Here is a 24,860-nt window from a genome sequence, read left to right on the forward strand (position 1 = left end):
CCGTCCTCCCAGGCCGTTGGCATGGTGCAGGAGCAGATAGGGTCAAAGTAGTGGAATGGGGTAGTGGGTTTTTAATGATTGTAGAGTTTTTGCATTCCCCGTTTTCCCATTTTGTATCATAAAGTGTAATGGGTTTATATTATAGTCCAGTTGGGGGCGGGAATGCTACATATTTGATTCCAACCGCCGTTAAACTCCAAAGAAGAGGAAGAAGTTGTTCCGGGGAAGCGCGCTCCATTCTTCAGCTAAAGAAAGCGCTAGAACTGTGCTGTGAAGACGGTAACCGTTGTATTTATTACTACAGGTATGTAATAGCACGTTTACACTTTCTGTTGTCGAAAGAACACGTCATAACATGCTAGGTAACACATCCGTCAAGGTATTATCACGTTTGGTAAAGGTTGTGTGTGTTATTTATGTGTCACACAGAGTGAGTGAAAAACGTGATAAACGATTTTGCAAGTCACGTAGCTAGATATTTCTTTTTAAACGTGTATCATTCAAATGTAATTTAATAAAGAGTCAATGTATTTGAGATGTTATTGGCTTTGTGTAAAAATAAAAAAAGTCTCACGTGCTGGTATAATGGCGGTGCGCACTCTGTCTGCGTTTAATGATGTGACGTACAATATAACCAGATCAATCAAATTGTAATAGTCAAGAAAAAACACGTGCAAATGTGTATCTTATACGATAATCAATGCTTTTCTCCAAAACAACTACCATTTACACAGCTTTCTAATGGTGATATAGAAAAACTATTTTGTAAGGATTGATAATCTGAAATCAGAATAGAAATACATTTTACCAGTATCCGTGCATGGGAAGGTACTGCAGAAGCCAAGCCAAAATAATAAATACAAAAACATATAACAACCTATGTGTTTGCGCGTTAATCTGTTAGTTCATATGCCTTGCCACCGTGATATATAGGCCTCAGGCCCGAGACAATACGGGGGACCAGTACGGAAAAAATGTATGAAATGTATGCATTCACTACTGTAAGTCGCTCTGGATAAGAGCGTCTGCTAAATGACTAAAATGTAAAAATTTAAAACAATAAGAAGACACAGTGGCAGAATAAATTAAACCACACATTTGTTTTCATTACAAAACCGGAGAGCAACATCTGTCCGGTGAAGTCTACAAAACATATTGTGTGTAACAAACAGTTACATTACCTACAGCATGGTCAAGCAAGGTAATGTTTCTGACATTTTCAGTGTTACTGCAAGTCGCAAAGAAAACAGGAGCTGCCTCCACTATTCCAGCACTATTTCACCTTCAACATCATCTAATCACCTATGCTTAGTCTAATACAGTGACCACAAAAAGATACCAAAAACAATTTAGTCCAATCAACATAAGCTAAATATGATATGGCTGTCCAAGGTACTGATTTCTGTGTGTGCATGCATGCAAGTAGAAAAACATGTCTCATCCTACTTGTAGAGAAACACCAATGCCATCCTTCTCGTTCATGTTGCCTAAAAGGTCTATGACTCTGTCATACAGTAAACGCTTTTAGTTTCTGTTGTCCTAGGCTACCTGGCAAAAATTCTTGCTCGCTAGTCTAACTTACTTTCATGGGAAACAATGCGCCAGGTCAGCTAGGAAACATTAGCATACTACATCTAGCTACATGTTCAACTTCCATCCTCTCAGGCCAGGGGCGCAATGTATGGTTGGACCAGAATCACTGTTATAATCATTGGCCAGTACGGAGAATTAAGTAAAGCCACAAGTCCAAATCCCTATCTCCATCCATGGCTAATTTAGAAAAGGGACAATATTATCTAACTATCCACCAGAGGACAACAACACAATGAGATGCAACAATTCAATATTTTTTCTGTCAGTTCTGTTTGGCAACAGGTGTTGCTCTCGGTTTGCGCAAGATAACAATAGTTCAATTTATCGAATCAGTTAAGTGCTGTGCATTATGGATGGGCTACATGCAGCCTATCAACTTTCAGTGAATGCTTTTGTTTATATGTTTTGTGTTTATGAATTGAATATTACCAAATGCATCAGTAAAAAATATTGAGCCAATTTAATGCAACCCTTGCTGTTAATAGATGGCAAAGCAGCAGCATACAACTGACCTAAAGGTTTGTAAATGATAAGTTAACTTTCTTATCCATGGGCTTAAAATGCTTCTGGAGTGCAATTGAACTGTTTAGCTCACATCTGAAGGCTGAGGGGCATTTAGGACGTACTGCGTATCGCTAAAATATGCTAATGATTATGATCTCACTTTCTCAATTCAAATATTATGGTGACACTATAGGATAGATGGTTGAGAAACCAAGCTGGAGTTATCAGTGTGGCCCTATCACCTGGAAATGTTGAAATACTGTATCTTCACTCCTAGAATAAAATCCTCCAGGCTTGCATCATAACTGCCAATTTATTGGGGAATAATAAAGAATTACAGGGGGCAGTTTGGGGGGAAAAATAATCCCGTCAGACTCATCCTCTGGAATAACAGGCATTCTGGAGTAAAAATTACATAAGGTTCTCTAGACATGTGTCACTCTCTTTATGTAAGGGTTGAGGGATAGGGAATGTTTTTCCTAAACAAATTAGGGATTTTGTGTACAAAACTTTAGCTGGAAATTAGCTTTAAAACTGCAAAATGTTCTCTCCGCCAACAAGAGGGGTGTGTGATTATATATACTGCTCAAAAAAATAAAGGGAACACTTAAACAACACATCCTAGATCTGAATGAAAGAAATAATCTTATTAAATACTTTTTTCTTTACATAGTTGAATGTGCTGACAATAAAATCACACAAAAATAATCAATGGAAATCCAATTTATCAACCCATGGAGGTCTGGATTTGGAGTCACACTCAAAATTAAAGTGGAAAACCACACTACAGGCTGATCCAACTTTGATGTAATGTCCTTAAAACAAGTCAAAATGAGGCTCAGTAGTGTGTGTGGCCTCCATGTGCCTGTATGACCTCCCTACAACGCCTGGGCATGCTCCTGATGAGGTGGCGGATGGTCTCCTGAGGGATCTCCTCCCAGACCTGGACTAAAGCATCCGCCAACTCCTGGACAGTCTGTGGTGCAACGTGGCGTTGGTGGATGGAGCGAGACATGATGTCCCAGATGTGCTCAATTGGATTCAGGTCTGGGGAACGGGCGGGCCAGTCCATAGCATCAATGCCTTCCTCTTGTAGGAACTGCTGACACACTCCAGCCACATGAGGTCTAGCATTGTCTTGCATTAGGAGGAACCCAGGGCCAACTGCACCAGCATATGGTCTCACAAGGGGTCTGAGGATCTCATCTCGGTACCTAATGGCAGTCAGGCTACCTCTGGCGAGCACATGGAGGGCTGTGCGGCCCCCCAAAGAAATGCCACCCCACAACATGACTGACCCACCGCCAAACCGGTCATGCTGGAGGATGTTGCAGGCAGCAGAACGTTCTCCACGGCGTCTCCAGACTCTGTCACGTCTGTCACTTGCTCAGTGTGAACCTGCTTTCATCTGTGAAGAGCACAGGGCGTCAGTGGCGAATTTGCCAATCTTGGTGTTCTCTGGCAAATGCCAAACGTCCTGCACGGTGTTGGGCTGTAAGCACAACCCCCACCTGTGGACGTCGGGCCCTCATACCACCCTCATGGAGTCTGTTTCTGACCGTTTGAGCAGACACATGCGCATTTGTGGCCTGCTGGAGGTCATTTTGCAGGGCTCTGGCAGTGCTTCTCCTGCTCCTCCTTGCACAAAGGCGGAGGTAGCGGTCCTGCTGCTGGGTTGTTGCCCTCCTACGGCCTCCTCCACATCTCCTGATGTACTGGCCTGTCTCCTGGTAGCGCCTCCATGCTCTGGACACTACGCTGACAGACACAGCCAACCTTCTTGCCACAGCTCGCATTGATGTGCCATCCTGGATGAGCTGCACTACCTGAGCCACTTGTGTGGGTTGTAGACTCCGTCTCATGCTACCACTAGAGTGAAAGCACCTCCAGCATTCAAAAGTGACCAAAACATCAGCCAGGAAGCATAGGAACTGAGAAGTGGTCTGTGGTCCCCACCTGCAGAACCACTCCTTTATTGGGGGTGTCTTGCTAATTGCCTATAATTTCCACCTGTTGTCTATTCCATTTGCACAACAGCATGTGAAATTTGTTGTCAATCAGTGTTGCTTCCTAAGTGGACAGTTTGATTTCACAGAAGTGTGATTGACTTGGAGTTACATTGTGTTGTTTAAGTGTTCCCTTTATTTTTTTGAGCAGTGTATATTTTTTTATTTGTAATAAATCTGCCGAACATTTCTCAACCTCTTTTTTGTGATTATGGGTTATTGTGTGTAGATTGATAAGGGGGAAAAAACGATTTAATCCATTTAAGAATAAGGCTGTAATGTAACAAAATGTGGAAAAAGACTAGAGTCATGATCTTAGGAAAACTCCCTGGTCAGAAGATACTATCGTCGATACGTACTAAAGCAGTTAGCATCTCTGAATGGGGTAGCAGTGCAGGTACATGAGAGAGAGACAATTTCACGGTCGCACTACTATTTTGAAGCTAACTGTAATCATCAGTTTCTACATGTGTACTAATATTAAGACACATTCAGTTGTTTAAATTTTTATCTATAATTGTTACTATGGTGTAAACGGGAAATACAATTGGCAGTGGTGTAAAGTAACTAAGTAAAAATACTTTGAAGTACTGCTTAAAGGAGACATTTTCTTTTTTTATAAATGGCATGTTATGGTTACGTGCACTTGTGTTGTGTAATTTAAATATGTACTTTGTTTAATGTGAAGGTTTTGTTGTTTGTCAATGCTTAGCTACCTGATCTATTGTAATTACATAATTGACTTTAACAAATATTTTTAGATAATAAAGAAAGTGACAGAACTGTCAAGACAATAACTTGTGTTTGTTTCTCTTTATTACTACAGGCCAACTCCGATTAAGTCTGAGGCCGGTAACATCAACAGTGAGGACAAACCCAGCCTGCCTCTCTCCTTCCACACTGAGTCCAAACCTACAGTCACTGGTTCCTGATTGTGACAGTGGAGCCCAGTTTGTACTGCAGGGTCCAGAGATGGCATCAGTGAAGCTGGAAGACTGCAGTCAAACACTGGAGCTGAATGTCAACATTAAAGATGAAGAGGAGGAGGAATCGGTTTCTCTTAGTAAGCACAGGTTTTTTCAAATTAAGTTTGTGTTCATTCCAACTTCCCACTGTGCAAGACAAGTTGCAGTAGAACTGTTTCAATGAGAAGGTAGATGTTATTTCATTCTACTGAGACTTGCATGGTTTGACACCAGTATTGCCAGCATTTGTTTTATTCACTGGGCTATCTGGAGTGATCAGAGAGTAGACTAAAGAAGTGAAGTAGACAAACTGACAGTGTTTTAGGGTTCTATGAAAGGAGTCTGTGTAGTTACTAACCCTTGTGATAGTGAGTGGAGGATGATATGGCTCATAATTTTCATGACTTTTGCCCCCCTTTTTAGCTTTCAACTCTTACCCACTTTTAGAGTAGTTTTATTCCCCCTTTGTATTGCACAGCCTACTTATGTGAATACATACAGTGCATTCGGAAAGTATTCAGACCCCTTGACTTTTTCCACATTTTGTTACGTTACAGCCTTATTCTAAAATTGATTAAATAAAACAAGTTTCTCATCAATCTGCACAGACTACCCCATAATGACAAAGCAAACACAGGTTTTTAGAAATGTTTGCACATTTATTAAAAATGTAATACATGAATACCTTATTTACATAAGTATTCAGGCCCTTTGCTATGAGACTCAACATTGAGCTCAGGTGCATCCTGTTTCCATTGATCATCATTGAGATGTTTCTACAACTTGATTGAGACTCCACCTGTGGTGAATTACATTTATTGGACATGATTTAGAAAGGCACACACCAGTCTATATAAGGTCCCACATTTGACTGTGCATGTCAGAGCAAAAACCAAGCCATGTGGTCGAAGGAATTGTCCGTAGAGCTCCATGAAAGGATTATGTTGAGGCACAGATCTGGGGAAGGGTACCAAAACATTTCCAATAATAAAAATAAATAAAAAGTATAATGTGCAGTCGCAGATAATGCAGATTACACTTCGACTATAGCCAAAATTCACAAAAAATTTAGAATATACAGATTTACAGTTCCAATGCTTCTCCAATATCACTGGTTTGTAAAGCTCACAAAACAGATCCCAAATATTATGAAACTCTGGGGCTTTCTTTTTCACTATATAAGTTAATTTTTCAAGAGCCAGGCTTGACGTTAATTATTTTAACCAACGACCAAGTGAGGGAACTGACATACTTCCAGTGGAGAGCTATTGAACGTCTAGCTTGTAATAGACAGAGGTCAACCATTTTATTTTCTCTCCTATGTAAAGAGAGATTCTCTGGGTAAAGATTTAGGAGGCATAGTTGTCACGAGAATTTGCAATCCCAATGATGATAACTAACAATCAATAAGCTTTGACCAATCCCCAAGGTTTGTAAGACACTGGGTTAATAATAATTAGGCAAAGACTCAGCTTCTGCAAAAGGTTCGTACAGTTTATTCAGAGAACGTTCTGAAGTCCATTATACAAAGACATTCATTTTATAGTTAATTCCCTACTTACGCACATACATACACATGAACAGTAGGTGAGTTGTAACCCTCCCCAGAGTTCTCACCACTGTTTATCACTACCCAATGCTGTCAGTTCCATTCCCCCGAGATTAGAGGAACCTTGAAAATGACTCCCTGTCCTATCATAAGTTTCTCAGAGTTCTAGCCAGGTCGGGTCAAACACAGTTGAATTGTTCTCTGTATTTTCTTAGACACACACACACACACACATTTCTCTCCCTCACAGGTCTCTACTGAACCTTATTGGACTTACGTTTAGTACTTTAATTATTCATTATACATGCTACATAAATTAATCATTACTAATAGTTAGGTTTCAGGGTGGAATTATTTAATCATTGCCTTTAAACATATAAATTCCCTTATCAATAGTTTAGGGATTAGTGGTATTGGGGTAGAGGTCATCTCAGAGATATAGCGCAGTACTGAGTTCCAAAATGTTTATCTCAACAAATTCCTCCAGGCAATGATACAAGGTGCCTAAATGTGTGTTACATTTAACACACAGGTCTGGGGTATTGGGGTCACATTTGTGGAGCTTAACAAGGGTGATGTATGTTCTCATTATGCAATTGTATTGCAACAATCTCAGACGGGTGTTTATTGTCTGTATCTGTGCTCTACAGCATATCATACCCCAGTCCTGAAATATCTTCCTGCATATCTTGTATCCACTGAAGTCTCTTACTATAAGAGTTGTCTTTATGAGTAGCTACCATTTTCCCATATAATGACGTCATGTGACCTCTCCTGTAACACACATTAACAGGGAGCGTTTCCAAAGTGGTCAATGGAGGTTGTAGGGCTGATTGTTTTAGACTGGAAAAGCTTCTCAATTGTAAGTATTTGAAAAAATGCTTTGTGGTAAGTTAAATCTTCCCTTTAGTTCCTCAAACGACATGAGACCCTTTTTTATATTGTATAAGTCAATTACTTTAACAATACCTGTCGTTGTCCATTCTTTAAACCAGTCCATTACTTTAGCAATACCTTTTCTTGACCATTATTTAAACCCCTAGTCAATTTTACCAGGTGTGAAATTGTCATTACACCAAATTGTTGTAAAACTGGATAATACAGGGGATTTGCCCAGATATTGCTGTACTTTGTGGCATATAGTTGGTGTTTTTAACAAAGGGATTAGTAGTATTCTTCTTTAGTTAAAGGGGAAGAGTTTTTCATTTTATTTAACCTTTATTTAACTAGGCAAGTCAGAACAAATTCTTATTTTCAATGATGGCCTAGGAACAGTTAACTGCCTTGTTCAGGGGCAGAACGACAATTTTTACCTTGTCAGCTTGGGGATACGATCTAGCAATCTTTCGGTTACTGGCCCAACGCTCTAACCATCCAAAGTTAAGCCTTTAGTGGATAGCATTTCAGTCTGCAGCCAGGGTAGGTATGGTTTCTTGGAGAACCAAAACATTGCAGCCCTAAATTGTGCAGCCAAGTAATACATACCACTGTAGGTTTGGATGTTGCAACCCCCCTCTGTCACAGGCCAAATAAAGAAGAGAAAGTCTAAGCCTTGGTTTGCTGTTGCTCCAGGTATCTTTCAGATCTTTGGGAAAAATAAATAAAGTTGGTGGAGCCAGAGGAATTGATTGAAATCGCTAAAGAAATTTGGGCAGAATATTAATCTTAATGATATTTATTCTACCAGTAACAGATACAAGCAGTAATGTTCATCTGTTGATGGATTATGTTACTTGTTACTCGTTACCATTGGTTCATCATTTGTTGAGCTCAAGGAGCTAATTTCTGGTGTGATTTTAATACCAAGATATGTGAAACCTTGTTCTGTATTCACAAATAGATGCTGTACAACTGGATTCAGTCTCTCTTGCTTGTTGAGGAAAAGGATGGAAGATTTGGTTTTATTATTAACTTTATTAATTACATTTACAAAACCAAGATGGTAGCCAATCAGTCTGTCCGTTTTTCTGTGATCCTTGAGATCAGAGTTTTAATCTCTCTAGGGTACGTGGGACGGTAGCGTCCCACCTGGCCAACATCCGGTGAAATTGCAGAGTGTGAAATTCAAAAATACTCAATTCAAATATTTAACATTCTTGAAAATATATGTGTTCTACATCAAAATAAAGCTTAACTTCTTGTTAATCCAGCCACTGTGTCAGATTTCTAAAAGGCTTTACGGCGAAAGCAAACCATGCGATTATCTGAGGAGCGCGCCCCGCATACAAAACCATGAAAAATATATTTCAACCAGGCAGGTGTGCCACAAAATTCAGAAATAGCGATATAATTAATGCCTTACCTTTGAAGATCTTCTTCTGTTGGCACGCCAAAATGTCCCAGAAACATCACAAATGGTCCTTTTGTTTGATAATGGCCTTCTTTATGTCCCAAAAATGTCAAATGATTTGGCGCGTTTGATTCAGAAATACACCGGTTTGAACTTGCCTACAAAGTATCTAATAAGTTACCTGTAAACTTGGTACAAACATTTCAAACAATGTTCCTAATCCAACCTCAGGTACCCTAAAACGTAAATAATCGATAAAATTTAAGATGGAATAAACTCTTTCTAATACCGGATAAAAACAACATGGAGCGAGCTCCTGTTCACGCGCACCAAAACAGTAGAGTCCACCTGGAGTGACACTTACAATGAATAGCACTACTTCTTCATTTCTCAAAAGGAAAACATCGAACAATTTCTAAAGACTTTTGACATCTAGTGGAAGCCATAGGAACTGCAACCAGGTTCCTAAAAATAAGGGCATCCCATAGAAAACCATTGGAAAATCCTATGACCTCAATATTTTTCTTCCCTGGATGGTTTGTCCTCGGGCTTTCGCTTGCCAAAAGAGTTTTGATGTTTTAATGACCCTGATCCTGTTTAAAGAAGCAAACACTTTTGATATGAAGGTGGATGCTGTATATAACAAATATTATTTTTTAGATCTGTCTATTTTACGAGATTTACTTGTACAAAGATTTTGGATTGAGAAGCCTTTTTTCCCCTCCACCTTTCTGGAGTTGGAACTTGCCGAGTCAGGAGCGTGTGTCTGCACGCAAGGCCTGCTACGCGAGCGCTGGTGCGCACTGAAGGCTAGGAGCGGAGAAACGGTTATCTGATTGGAAAACCAGATGCACTGTGGGCCATGGGAAAATCTACTTTCTACACAACGTTTACTGGTTGTTGCACACCTGTGCTGAAATACCTCTAAAAACTGTATAATGTATCTGTTACTGTGCCTGCTCTTTACTCAATGCCATCCTGGATTAAATAGGCTGGATGATCAATGGGTGAGTGAATTATCTTCGCCTTATGCCCTACAATTTCCAAACACTCTGACGAGACCTTCATGTCAATACCACCAGGAACTTGGTCTCTCTCTGCATTTGTACCACTCTCAAACACAACTGGACCTACACTTGATGGCATACTTCCAAAATCTCTAACTATTGAATTACTTTTTTTTTCTGTGTCGAAGGACTCAGTTGGATTTATTGACAATGGTGCTGGCTCCGCCATGTCCTCACGCATTGACCAACTGAGATATATTGTTATGCTTTTATTGTTGATCTCTGGTAATGTGCGACCAAACCCTGGGCCGGTAGATACCATGCAATCTCTACCAACTCCCTATGATTTTAAAATCAGAGCAGGTTTTGGCCTCTTGCATGTTAATGTCAGAAGTCTATTTCCAAAAACTAGACATGATTAGAATATGGGCCAAAATGAAAATGCAGACGTAATGGTTTTTATCAGAAACTTGGCTAAAGAAATCTGTGTCAAATAACTGGATTTCTTTTGATGGGTACATGGTTTGTAGAGCTGATCGGATGAGTAAAGGAGGAGGGGTTGCAATTTATGTTAAATCCGAGTTGAACACCTCTGAAATGCTCTCGATTACCAAAGCCAAACATTTTGAATTGCTTGCGGTTAAAGTGAACGTATATAAGGACTCCCACATCACTGTAGTCGGCTGCTACAAACCGCCCTCTCTTTCTGATGTCCTGCACAAGTTAAATGACTCTGAATTCGTTATTTTAGGAGATTTGAACTGGGACATGCTTAAATCTGTATCAGACTCTTTTAACCTCCCTGGTCAAGGTGGGACGTTTGCGTCCCACCTAGTCAACAGCCAGTGGAATCGTGTGGCGCGAAATAAAAATACCTCATAAATGCTATAACTTCTATTTCTCAAACATATGACTATTTTACACCATTTTAAAGACAAGACTCTCGTTAATATAACCTCACTGTGCGATTTCAAAAAGGCTTTACAGCGAAAGCAAAACATTAGATGATGTCAGGAGAGTACCCTGGCAAAAATAATCACACAGCCATTTTCAAAGCATGCATATATGTCACAAAAACCAAAACCACAGCTAAATGCAGCACTAACCTTTGATGATCTTCATCAGGTGACACTCCTAGGACATTATATTATACAATACATGCATGTTCTGTTCAATCAAGTTCATATTTATATCAAAAACCAGCTTTTTACATTAGCATGTGATGTTCAGAACTAGCATACCCACCGCAAACTTCCGATGAATTTACTTAATTACTCACGATTAACGTTCACAAAATACATAACAATTATTTTAAGAATTATAGATACAGAACTCCTTTATGCAATTGCGGTGTCAGATTTTAAAATAGCTTTTCGGCGAAAGCACATTTTGCAATATTCTGAGTAGATAGCCCGGCCATCACGGCTAGCTAATTTGACACCCACCAAGTTTGGCCCTCACCAAACTCAGATTTACTATAAGAAAAATTGGATTACCTTTGCTGTTCTTCGTCAGAATGCACTCCCAGGACTTCTACTTCAACAACAAATGTTGTTTTGGTTCCAAATAATCCATAGTTATATTGAAATGGCTCCGTTTTGTTCGTGCGTTGAGGTCAGTATCCGAAGGGTGACGCGCGGGCGCATTTCGTGACAAAAGAATTCAAAATATTCCATTACCGTACTTCGAAGCATGTCAAACGCTGTTTAAAATACATTTTTATGTGATTTTTCTCGTAAAATAGCGATAATATTCCAACCGCGCGACGTTGTATTCGTTCAAACACTGAAAGAAAAAAATTGAGTCGTCTCGTGCACGCACGCACCAGTGTCATTGTTCCCAGAAGGACCACTCCCAAAAACCCCTGCTGTTTTTCGCCCAGAGACTGGAGAGCTCTCATTCAACTTTCTGGCGCCTTCTGAGAGCCAATGAAAGCCTTAGAAAATGTCACGTTACAGCAGAGATGCTGTATTTTTGATAGAGATGCCCTAGAAGTAGAACAAATTGTCAGACAGGGCACTTCCTGTATAGAATCTTCTCAGGTTTTGGCCTGCCATATGAGTGGTGTTATACTCACAGACACCATTCAAACAGTTTTAGAAACTTTAGAGTGTTTTCTATCCAAATCTACTAATTATATGCATATTCTAGTTTCTGGGAAGGAGTAGTAACCAGATTAAATCGGGTACGTTTTTTATCCGGCCGTGAAAATACTGCCCCCTATCCCAAACAGGTTAACGAAGCCATTTTGGTCTTTGTGTATTAGATATGGGAGCACTCTATCCAATCTCCTGGCTAAGGCTTTAGCACTAATTCTTGAGTCGGAGTTCAGAAGAGAAATCGGTCTAACTTTCACATTTTGTTGGGTTTTATCAGGCTTCAGAATGAGAGTAAAACACTCCTTAGAGAGGAGGGGAAGCAACCTTGCTGAAAGGATTCAGCATACAGTGCATTGCAAATTTGTTCAGACCCCTTGACTTTTTCCACATTTTGTTACGTTACAGCCTTATTATAAAATAGATTAAATCGTTTTTTTTCCCTCATCAATTTACACACTACCCCATAATGACAAAGCAAACACAGGTTTTTAGAAATTTTTCCAGATGTTATATTACATTTACATAAGTATTCAGACCCTTTACTCAGTACTTTGTTGAAGCACCTTTTGGCAGTGATTACAGACTCGAGTCTTCTTGGGTATGACGCTACAAGCTTGGCACACCTGTACTTGGAGAGTTTCTCCCATTCTTCTCTGCAGATCCTCTCAAGCTCTGTCAGGTTAGATGGAGAGTGTCGCCGCACAGCTATTTTCTGGTCTCCAGAGATGCTTAATCAGGTTCAACTCTGGGCTCTGGCTGAGCCACTCAAGGACATTCAGAGACTTGTCCCGAAGCCACTGCTGCGTTGTTTTGGCTGTGTATTTAGGGTTGTTGTCCTGTTGGAAGGTGAACCTTGGCCCCAGTCTGAGTTCCTGAGCACTCTGGAGCAGGTTTTCATCAAGGATCTCTCTGTATTTTGCTCCTTTCATCTTTCCACTCGATCCTGATTAGTCCCCCAGTCACCTCCCTGACCAAGGCCCTGCTCCCCCGATATCTCAGTTTGGCCGGGCGGCCAGCTCTAGAAAAATTATTGGTGGTTCCAAACCTCTTCCATTTCGATCATATCCTTGGACTAAAATGATTGACACTCACATGCAAGCCTAACATCATGTGCAAAGGGCCTTTGGGTAACGTAGCACATATTCAATGGTATCGCTTTTTCTACACAGGCTGTTAATTTCTGATCTTTTTTTATTAATAAAAAAAATATATATATATTTTACCCCCTTTTCTCCCCAATTTCGTAGTATCCAATTGGTAGTAGTTACAGTCTTGTCTCATGGCTGCAACTCCCGTACGGACTCGGGAGAGGCGAAGGTCGAGAGCCATGCGTCCTCCGAAACACAACACAAGCCAACCAAGCCGCATTGCTTCTTGACACAATGCACATCCAACCCGGAAGCCAGCCGCACCAATGTGTCGGAGGAAACACTGTACACCTGGCGACCTGGTCAGCGTGCACTGCACGCGGCCCGCCACAGGAGTCGCTAGTGCGCGATGAGACAAGGATATCCCTGCCGGCCAAACCCTCCCTAACCCGGACGACGCTGGGCCAATTGTGCGCCACCCCATGGGCCTCCCTGTCGCGGCCGGCTGCGACAGAGCCTGGGCGCGAACCCAGAATCTCTGGTGGCACAGCTAGCGCAGCTAGCACTAGGGGAGGCCCTAATTTCTGATCTTTGATACTTTCTTGGTTTATTAAGGTATCATGGTATGTATATACTGCGTTAACGCTAAATGTATGGACCATTTTGTTACTTAGTAGTGTTAGGTTCTAATTCTCAGAGTAAAAACTTTACGGACACAATGAAAGCTCAAGAGGATCAATACAGCTGCATTAGACAAAGACATTGTTCACACAAGCACTGATATTTAACCCTTTCTCCTAGGCTGAGTCTCCTCCTACACATCTGAACAAACATTGTATCTTAACTGCTAGGCAGGAAACTAAGTGATACAGCCATAAACGTGTCTTTCTCCCTTAACGTGACCTGACCAGACCTCGACCCCCTTCATCACTAATCCATGGCTCTCTCCCCTTAACAATGCCTGCCACATGATCGCTTTCCCTGCACTCAGCACATTCCAAGCTAAATTGCACACACTATATACCTTCCTCCTACAGATAACCATTTACTTCTGGTGTAGACCCTCTAAACCTAAGCACTCAATATTTCAATAGGATACCTGATAATTAACCCTAACCCAAGTTTAGGAGTTAGTACCCAGAATCCATCAGTAGCTACAAGCTAAAGACCCTGTGTTGTGGTATCAGGCTAGGAATATGTTATTGAAAGTATGTGAATGTAACATTTTGCAACTGTGATGGGGGTCATATTCTCGAATTCCCAGAGTGCCCTGTTAGGGTGAAAGAGATTGAGGTGTCAAGGATAAGCGGCTGTACAGCAAATCTCCTATGTGGAGGTGGAAGAGAGTTATAGGGGCAAAAGGCCACAGTTCTGAAGCAGATATGGGGGTGGATGCACCGCAACTAGTTGCAAATGTTGTACGTCAATCAAGTGATCTGGGTACACTTACTGTGAAGGTGGATTTGTTTTGTATTTATAGTCACAGTTATTAATTGTACTGCACAAGAAGTCCAAGAAGCTGGACATCATTATATCTGCAGCTGACATTTTTGGCCCTCCAAGACGGCAAGGACTACTATTGCCAGAGAATGTAATATTAATTTCTCTACCATAAGCCGCCTTCAATGTTGTTTTAGAGAATTTGGCAGTATGCCCAACCAGCCTCACAACTGCAGACCACTAGTATGGAGTTGTGCGGTTTGCTGATGTCAATGTTGTGAACAGAGTGCCCCGTGGTGGTATAAGGATTATGGTATGGGCAGGCATAAGCTACAGACAACCAACACAATTGCATTTATCGATGGCAATTTGAATGCACGGAGAAACCATGATAAGATCCTGAGGCCCATTGTCCTGCCATTCATCTGCTGCCATCACCTCATGTTTCAGCATGACAATATACTGCCCCATGTCACAAGGATCTGTACACAATTGAAAATGCAGAAAATGTCCCAATTCTTCAATGGCCTGCATACTCACCAGACATGTCACCCTTTGAACATGTTTGGGATGGTCTAGATCGACATGTACGACAGCTTGTCCAAATGTAATTACTCTGATTCCTTTAATTAGGATGTTTACTTTGCTAACAGTATAAATTATTTTTCATGCCACAAGAGGTAAGCTACCTGATTCTGGTAAATGGGTTCCGGAACGAAAGACAAAAAAAGTGAGAGGTGCTGGAGGATCCAACTGAAATTAAGCACCGCCCTTCTCATATAACGGGGTAGGGCCATCCCAAGTATCCACTAAACCAAGATAGACCACCGTCGGTCGTTTCCATTGGGAAGAGATGAGTCATAGTGGGCAGAGCCAAGCATGAGCTAGCGAGATCCTATTGGCGCGTTCTAGCGCATTATCTGCATATTTCTGGTAGGAAACGCCTCCTCTGTGAAGCGCTCGTGTGCAATAACTCAATTCGACTTTGTGTTCCTTCTCAACAACATCTTTTTTTAAAATACTTTTTACAAAGGGTAAAGTCCACAAAACGTTGTCCACTCTGTTCATAACATATTTTAGTTTTGGGAACAGAAAACTGTATTAGGGGGCAGTATTTAGAAGTTTGGATGACAAAGTAAACTGCCTGTTATTCAGGCCCAGAAGCTAGGATATGCAATTGGTAGCATTGGATAGACAACACTCTGAAGTTTCTAAAACTGTTAAAATGTTGTCTGTGGGTATAACAGAACTGATTTGGCAGGCGAAACCCCGAGGACAATCCATCGAGGTCATTGGACTTTTCAATGCTTTTCTATGGGAAAGTCTAATAATTAGGACCCAGATTGCAGTTCCTATGGCTTCCACTAGATGTCAACAGTCTTTAGAAAATGTTTCATGCTTGTTTTTTGATAAATGAAGAAGTATACCTCAGAAGGACTCTAGTCTTTTGGCGTGCGTGAATGAGTGCGCGCTCCTCGTTCTTTTTCTCCAGTATTGAACACAGTATATTCCGTCTTAACCTGTTGGGGATAGGGGGCAGTATTTGCACGGCCGGATAAAAAAACGTACCCGATTTAATCTGGTTATTACTACTGCCCAGAAACTAGAATATGCATATAATTATTGGCTTTGGATAGAAAACACCCTAAAGTTTCTAAAACTGTTTGAATGGTGTCTGTGAGCATAACAGAACTCATATGGCAGGCAAAAACCTGAGAAGATTCCTTACAGGAAGTGCCGTCTCTGACCATTTCTTGGGCTTCTACACTCTCTTTATTGAAAACTGAGGATCTCTGCTGTAACGTGACACTTCCTACGGCTCCCATAGGCTCTCAGAAGGCGGCAAACCGGTGAATGATGCCTTTGGAGCCCCTGGCTGAAAAACAGTAGCGCATTTGGATAGTGATCGATCAGAGGACAATGAGACTGAGGCGCGTGCACGAGGCGACACCGTGTTTTTATTTTTTCGTCTTTGAACTGAAACAGGGTTTCCCGGTCGGAATATTATCGCTTTTTTTATGAGAAAAATCGCATAAAAATTTATTTTAAACAGCGGTTGACATGCTTCGAAGTACGGTAATGGAATATTTAGAATTTTTTGTCACGAAACGCGTCGGGCACGTCACCCTTCGTCACCCTTCGGATAGTGTCTTGAACGCACGAACAAAACAGAGGATATTTGAACATAACTATGGATTATTTTGAACCAAACCAACATTTGTTATTGAAGTAGAAGTCCTGAGAGTGCATTCTGACGAAGAACAGCAAAGGTAATCAAATTTTTCTAATAGTAAATCGGAGTTTGGTGAGGGCCAAACTTGGTGGGGTTCAAAATAGCTAGCCATGATGGCTGGGCTATCTACTCAGAATATTGCAAAATGTGCTTTTGCCGAAAAGCTATTTTAAAATCGGACATAGAGATTGCATAAAGGAGTTCTGTATCTATAATTCTTAAAATAATTGTTATGTTTTTTGTGAACGTTTATCCTGAGTAATTTAGTAAATTCACCGGAAGTGTTCGGTGGGAATGCTAGTTCTGAACGTCACATGCTAATGTAAAAAGCTGTTTTTTGATATAAATATGAACTTGATTGAACAAAACATGCATGTATTGTATAACATAATGTCCTAGGGTTGTCATCTGATGAAGATCATCAAAGGTTAGTGCTGCATTTAGCTGTGGTTTGGGTTTATGTGACATTATATGCTAGCTTGAAAAATGGGTGTCTGATTATTTCTGGCTGGGTACTCTGCTGACATAATCTAATGTTTTGCTTTCGTTGTAAAGCCTTTTTGAAATCGGACAGTGTGGTTAGATTAACGAGAGTCTTGTCTTTAAAATGGTGTAAAATAGTCATATGTTTGAGAAATTGAAGTAATAGCATTTCTAAGGTATTTGAATAACACGCCACGGGATTACACTGGCTGTTACGTAGGTGGGACGATTTGGTGCCACCTACCCTAGAGAGGTTAATATTACTACTTTTGTATTTTGAATTTCGCGCTCTGGAATTTCACCTGATGTTGTCGAGGTGGGACGCTAGCGTCCCAATGATCCGTAAGAAGTTAAGATCAGATGTTTCATCAATTAGAACATTTGTAGAATGTCGGCCAAAATCCATCTTCTCCCACTGCCGGCCAGTGGGCTTCCTCTCACTACCATATTTGGTAGTGAGTGGAAACGCTAAGCAGATGCTTCACATTCCTACAGCCGGTGAAATATCTGTCTCATTGTTCTATCTGTGGCTGCACTGTGGTAGTGGGGGAACAGGAAGTTCCAGGCAGGCATGCACCATTCTTCAGAGTAAAGAAAGAGACAGAACTGTGATGTCAAGAACCTTTGTGTTGGTTTCTATTTATTACTACAGGTATGTAATAGCAGGTTTAAACTTCCTATTATCGAATGAACATGTCATACAATGCTAGGTAACATCTGTTAAGGTATTGTCACATTTGGTAAAGGTTTGATGTGTTATGTTGTGTCAAATTGAGTGAAGAATGTGATAAACAATTTTACAAGTCACATAGGTAACGTTAGATACTTTGGGGTTGTCTGAATGGATGTACATAATTTCCTCAAGCCATTTATTTGAGATTTCTGAGTTTGTTTAGCATGTTATTGTTTTTTTGTAAAATTCACAAGCTGGTAAAATGGTGGCAGCCACTCTGTCTGCGTCAACTGACTTCAGTGCTAGTGCAGAGAGTCAATTTTACGGCCACACTACAGTTTTGAAGCTGAATGTAATGATTATCAGTTTTCTACATGTGTACTAATATTCAGACACATTAAGTTGTTTCTATATTTATCTATACATGTTACTATGGTGTGAATGGGAAATACAATTGTTTTTTCATTGAAATAATACAATAAAGACAAGGTTATTCAGGAAAATAGAACATGAGTGCTGCCTAAAACATACTGCAACTTTGTACTAAATGGTTTTTAGTCATTTATGCGAATTTGGGAAAATCTACTAGAGGTTAACTGCACTTACGTTGTGTAGACTAATTTAAAGCAGGTACTTTGTCTAATTGTAATGAATTCATGTTTTGTTCCAAATGCTTATCTACCTGATCTATTGAAATGAGATCAGTGCTTAACTTGGACAGAATATTAACAGTATTTTGGAGCTCCTGCATGTAAAAATGAGTACAGGCACCTATTTCAGTCCAAGTCAAGCACTGAAGTAGATAATTTAACAAGAAGAAATATATTTTTTGAGAATAAAGTGCCAGAACTGTCAAGACAATAACTTTCTGTGTCTGTTTCTCAATGTTACTACAGGACAACTAGAATTAAGTCTGAGGCCGGTAACATCAACAGTGAGGACAAACCCAGCCTGCCTCTCTCCTTCCACACTGAGTCCAAACCTACAGTCACTCGGTCCTGATTGTGACAGTGGAGCCCAGTTTGCACTGCAGGATCCAGAGATGGCATCAGTGAAGCTGGAAGACTGTAGTCAAACAATGGAGCTGAATGTCAACATTGAAGATGAGGAAGATAAGATTGGGAAATCTATTTCTCAAGGTAAGAGAATACCAAGATTGTGCAATGCTGTCATCAAGGCAAAGGGTGGCTATTTGAAGAATATCAAATATAATGTATTTTGATTTGTTTAACACTTTTGGTTACTACATGATTCCATGTGTGTTATTTCATAGTTGTGATGTCTTCACTATTATACAATGTAGAAAATAGTAAAAATAAAGAAAAACCCTTGAATGAGTAGGTGTTCTAAAACGTTTGACCTGTAGTGTATATCACACAACTGACTGGTTCTTCTGATGCTGTTCACACAGGATACCGTGTTGAGACATTCTCTACATCCAGAGAGAAACAGCAGGAAGATCATGGAGCTAAGAGTTCTCACCACTGCCCACATTGTGAGGAGAATTTTTCAATTCTATCAAAGCTAAAAATACACCTAAAAATACACACAGGAGAGAATCTGTATTCCTGTACTGACTGTGGGAAGAATTTCACAACATCAAAGGCTCTGACAGTTCATCAGAGAGTGCACAGAGGAGAGAAGCCCTACTCCTGCTCTGACTGTGGGGCGAGTTTCTCTCAACTGGGCACCTTAAAAAGACATGAACGTATACACACAGGAGAGAAGCCTTACTCCTGCTCTGACTGTGGAAAGAGTTTCTCTCAACTGGGCGACTTAAAAACACACGAACGTATACATAGAGGAGAGAAGCCTTACTCCTGCTCTGACTGTGAAAAATGCTTCAAAAGATCAACTGCTCTAAAAGTTCATCAGAGAAATCACACAGGAGAAAAGCCTTACTCCTGCTCTGACTGTGGAAAGAGTTTCTCTCAACTGGGCGACTTAAAAACACATGAACGTGTACATACAGGAGTGAAGCCTTACGCCTGCTCTGACTGTGAAAAATGCTTCAAAACATCAACTGAGCAAAAAGTTCATCAGAGAACACACACAGGAGAGAAGCCTTACTCCTGCTCTGACTGTGGAAAGAGGTTCTCTCAACTGGGGGACTTAAAAACACATGAACGTATACACACAGGAGTGAAGCCTTACGCCTGCTCTGACTGCGGAAAGAGTTTCTCTCAACTGGGCCACTTAAAAACACATGAACGTATACATACAGGAGTGAAGCCTTACTCCTGCTCTGACTGTGGAAAGAGTTTCTCTCAACTGGACAACTTAAAAAGACATGAACGTGTACATACAGGAGTGAAGCCTTACTCCTGCTCTGACTGTGGAAAGAGCTTCTCTAAACTGGACAACTTAAAAAGACATGAACGTATACATACAGGAGTGAAGTCTTAATCCTGCACTGATTGTGTAAAATGCTTCACAACATCAATTGACCTAAAAGTTTGTCAAAGAACACACACAGGAGAGAAGCCTTACTCCTGCTCTTAATATGGCAAGAGTTTCTACCGATTGGGCAATGTAAAGACATACCAACGGATACACACTTGACCGAAGCCTTATCACTGCACTGACTGAGAAGAGATTCTACAGATTGGGCCATTTTAAGAAACCAATGTATACGTAAAGGAGAGAAGCCTCATCAGTTCTCTCAGACCAGCTAAGATTAGTCACTCCACTTAATTCTCATGTCATTAAATAATTGGCAACATTGAATTGGATCAAATGAAGCATAGAACACTATAGTAAAAAAAAACATTAAAGACACCTGCTCTTTCCATGACAGACAGACCAGGTGAACCCAGGTGGGCTAAGGAATGAAAACACTGGACACTGAAACATTTGAAAACTGTTGCCTGGTCTGATGAATCCTGGTTCCTGCTATTTCACGCTGATAGGAGGACTAGGGTATGGAGGAAACCACGAGTACATGCATCCAGTGGTGGAAAAAGTATCTAACTGTCATACTTGAGTGAAATTAATGATACCTTAATAGAAAATGACTCAGTAAAATACTACTTCAGCAAAAGTCTAAAAGCTTTTGGTTGTAAATATACTTATGTATCAATAGTAAAAGTAATTGCTAAAATATACTTCATCAAAAGTAAAAGTATGAATAATTTCTAATTCCTTAAATTAAGCAAACCAGACTGCACAACTTTTTAAATTTTTTATATTACAGATAGCCAGGGGCACACTCCAACACTCAGACATCATTTACAAATGAAACATTTGTATTTAGTGAGTCCACCAGATCAGAGGCAGTAAGGATGACCAGGGATGTTATCTTCATAAGTGCGTGAATTGGATCATTTTCTGTCCTGCTAATCATAAAAAAATGTAACAAGTACTTATGGGTGTCAGGGAAAATGTATGGAGTAAAAAGTACATTTTCTTTAGAAATGTAGTGAAATAAAAGTAAAAGTTGTCAAATATAAATAGTAAAGTACAGATACCCCCAAAAACTACTGAAATAGTTTAAATCATTTTTACTTCAGTACATTACACCACTATATGCATCCATGCCGCGTGTCAGCATTGCAGGCTGGTGGTGTGATGGCGTGGGGTGTGTTTTCAGGACACACATTGGGCCCCTTGATAAAAGATGAACAATGTTTGAATGCTACAGGATATCTAAATAATCATTGCCAATCAGGTGCATCCCTTCATGGCAGCAGTGTATCCATCTGCAAATAGATTTTTTCAGCAGGATTATGCCCCATGCCACAAGGCTTGTCCAGGAATGGTTCCAGTAATTGAGCATCTGTGGGAGGAGAAGGAACAAGCTATTCGGAGTAGAGATCCACTCCCAGCCAACTTGACACAATTGTAGGAAGAATTGGAGTCAACATGGACCAGCATCCCTGTGGAACACTCTCAACACCTTGGACAGTCCATGCCTGATGAATTGAGGCTGTTCTGAGGTTAAGTCTGATCCCGTTAGCGGGATCAAAATCCAGCGAAAAATCATATCGCCAATTAGCATTAAAAAAAAATCATCCTTTTAAAAAAAAAAAAATTATACTTTTTTTAATTTTTTTATAGATACACCTCTCCTGAATCGACCCACGTCGTCCGATTTCAAAAAGGTTTTACAGGAAAAGCAAATCATTAGATTATGTTAGATGAGTCCATCGTAAAAAGCAGCAACATAGCCATTTTCCGACCAACCACTTGCATCACAAATAACCCAAAAACAGCTAAATGCAGCACTAACCTTTTACAAACGTCATCAGATGACACACCTAGGACATCATGTTATACAATGCATGCATTCTTTTGTTCAATAAAGGTCATATTTATATATAAAAACAGCATTTTACATCGGCGCGTAACGTTGACTGACTATTTTCCCCTCAAATGCGTCCCGGGAAACAATGCTACAATTCCCTAAATTACTATCCGATAACGATTTTTAAATTTATATTGTCAATCTAACATTTATAGATGAATATCTCTTGAGAACACCTGTCATACCAGATTTTAAATTAACTTTACTGGGTAATCACACTTTGCGATAAAAGGAGATGCGATACTCAGAAAATGAGCTAATATACAGAGCTCGGCGCCATCTTGGAACAATCGCATGTCACATCTCATCTTGTATAATATTGTCAATAATCGCCTACCTTTAGTTGTCTTCATCAGAAAGCACTTCCAGGAATCCCAGGTCCACAACAGATGTATTTTCGGTCGAAAAAGTCCTTCCTTCACGTTCCATTAGCCTGCTGTTGGTAGCGCGTCCTAGGGCTCTCTCCAAATTCTCCGACGTGCGCAGCCTGAAGTTTCGGATACAATGAGATTTTCCCGCCTGTAGGTTCGTTCAAACATGTCAAACGTTGTAAAACATGAATCTTCAGGGCCTGTAACACCAAGGGAGCCAATAAGATTTGAGGGGGATGATTTCATTGTGTTTCAAACCGTTTACAAAGGTGGGGGTAGACATGGCCGCCGGCGTCATAATGGTGATGGCCCATCCCCTGTGACCAATTTCCAATGCGTGTCATTCACTGAGTTTCGACTGTATAAGGCTCAAACCACTGTGAAAAGACTGGCGACATCTAGTGGAAGCAATAGGAAGTGCTCACTGAACCATTGTTAACGGTGTGATTAATAGGGAATGATGAGAAGTCGAGTCCACAATTCAGAATTCCACTTCCTGTTTCAATCGGTCTCGGGGTTTTGACTGCCATTTGAGTTCTGTTATACTCACAGACACCATTCAAACAGTTTTAGAAACTTTAGGGTGTTTTCTATCCATATATAATAAGTATATGCATGCCCTAGCTTCTGAGTTTGATTAGTAGGCCGTTGAAAATGGGAACGATTTTTTTTCAAAATGCGCTGTGGCGCCCCCTATCCTAGGGTATCCTCAAGAGGATAAAGGGGGTGCAACTCAATATTAGGATGGTGTTTCTGAAGTTTTGTACACGCCGTGTATATCAGATAAAGATGGTGTAATGATCAGTTTTTAGCATTAGTTTGGGTGGATTATTTGATATTACTAAACAACTTTTGTTTAATGATAAACAGACTATGAATTGTATTTTAATACTGGATTCATTATTTTAGTCATTGATGATGAATGTATTTGAATAACTGTATTGAAGTTAATTGATCTGGTGGCAGGTAGCCTAGCGGTTAAGAGTGTTGGGCCAGTAACTGAAAGGTTGCTGGTTTGAATCCCGAGCTGACTAGGTGAAAAATCTGTCAGTGTGCCCTTGAGCAAGGCAATTAACCCTTACTTGTCTTGTAAATCGCTCTGGATAAGAACATCTGCTAAATGACAAGAATGTAATGAAAAATAATGTTTGTACATGAATTTATGCTGAGCAACCTCTTCTTCTCGTGCATAATTAAATAAACTGAAGTGAAATACTGTATATACAATACACAACATTACCACTTTGTTTACCCTGGTCAGAGGGACAGGGCCATAGTAAGCTAGACTATGTAGCTGCTGTTGTTAGTAGCCTACAGTTTCCATGCAATACAGCATGTCAGATAACTAATGATTTGGTGTATAGGCTGCTACATTTCTGCTTGTGTCTGTCAGGAGTGATGTATTATCAGGCTTGTTAAATAACTACTGGAGGGAAGTGGAGAGCCGCCTTGACCTTTGTGCCCGGCCCACCCGACATGGTCAAGAGACGCAGAGAGCCTGCAGCAGCACTCCGATGTGAAGAACAGGCCTTACAAAAATGTACGATTGTAGTACAACAGTATTTTTGTGGAATGGTAGTGACCAAAAAACTATATGTTTTTTTATTATACTAGGCCTAGGAACATAGAAGAAACTGACAGATGTGTCATAATAGCCTGGAAGTAAAGCTGCACTGGGAATAGAATACATTGAATACGTGCAGCAGGGTGGAGAAAAATCACAGTAAAACAAGATTTAAATGTATTTTCGTACAGGCTGTGTTCACCATTCATGTAATACATTGAATATATACATCAGATGGTATTGGGGAGCTATTTCATAGGATTTTCACTGGTACATTATTTACCCATTTCAATCTTATACCAACCAACCCTATGCTTGGTGTGACTTATGGTCAGAGCAGACCATCTGATATGCCCTTAAATATTGTAATATGATATATTGCCAATATACCACGACTAAGGGCTGTGTCCAGGCACTCTGCTTTGCAACCTGGGATTCAAATGTAAAAGGAGCAGTGCTTCTACAGTGAAACACATCTTTGCCGTTTGTTTCCTCTTCTGAGTGCACTGGTGGGCAACAACATCATTTCAATAAACAGAGCCAATGAGTCCTTCAAATGTAGCACTATATCCACACGTTTGAATTATCTGAATGATGGTGAATGGGGAGACTGAATTAAGCAATAAGGCCCGAGGAGGTGTGATATATGGCCAATATACCACGGCTAAGAGCTGTTATTATGCACGAAGCAA

General features: G+C 40.3%; 2 protein-coding genes across 3 annotated transcripts in view; one reads left to right on the plus strand and one right to left on the minus strand.

Moving 5' to 3' along the window:
• The window catches only part of LOC106575979 (zinc finger protein OZF), a 154,439-nt gene that overhangs the window by 40,580 nt on the left and 88,999 nt on the right, over positions 1-24,860 (minus strand). The window lies entirely within an intron of this gene.
• Positions 214-21,944, plus strand: LOC106591628 (zinc finger protein OZF-like). 2 transcript variants are annotated; one of them, XM_045698564.1, is made up of 5 exons: positions 214-304; positions 4,930-5,166; positions 18,827-19,069; positions 19,342-19,425; positions 20,728-21,944. In XM_045698564.1, exons 2-5 carry the CDS (start codon positions 5,076-5,078, stop codon positions 20,760-20,762), a joined length of 453 nt encoding a protein of 150 aa, XP_045554520.1. In that variant the 5' UTR covers positions 214-304; positions 4,930-5,075; the 3' UTR covers positions 20,763-21,944. The 2 variants fall into 2 exon arrangements, with proteins under 2 accessions (XP_045554520.1, XP_045554519.1); XM_045698563.1 differs by having other exon boundaries at positions 19,342-21,204.

Source organism: Salmo salar, chromosome ssa17, assembly GCF_905237065.1.
Source record: "Salmo salar chromosome ssa17, Ssal_v3.1, whole genome shotgun sequence".
Taxonomy (NCBI): domain Eukaryota; kingdom Metazoa; phylum Chordata; class Actinopteri; order Salmoniformes; family Salmonidae; genus Salmo; species Salmo salar.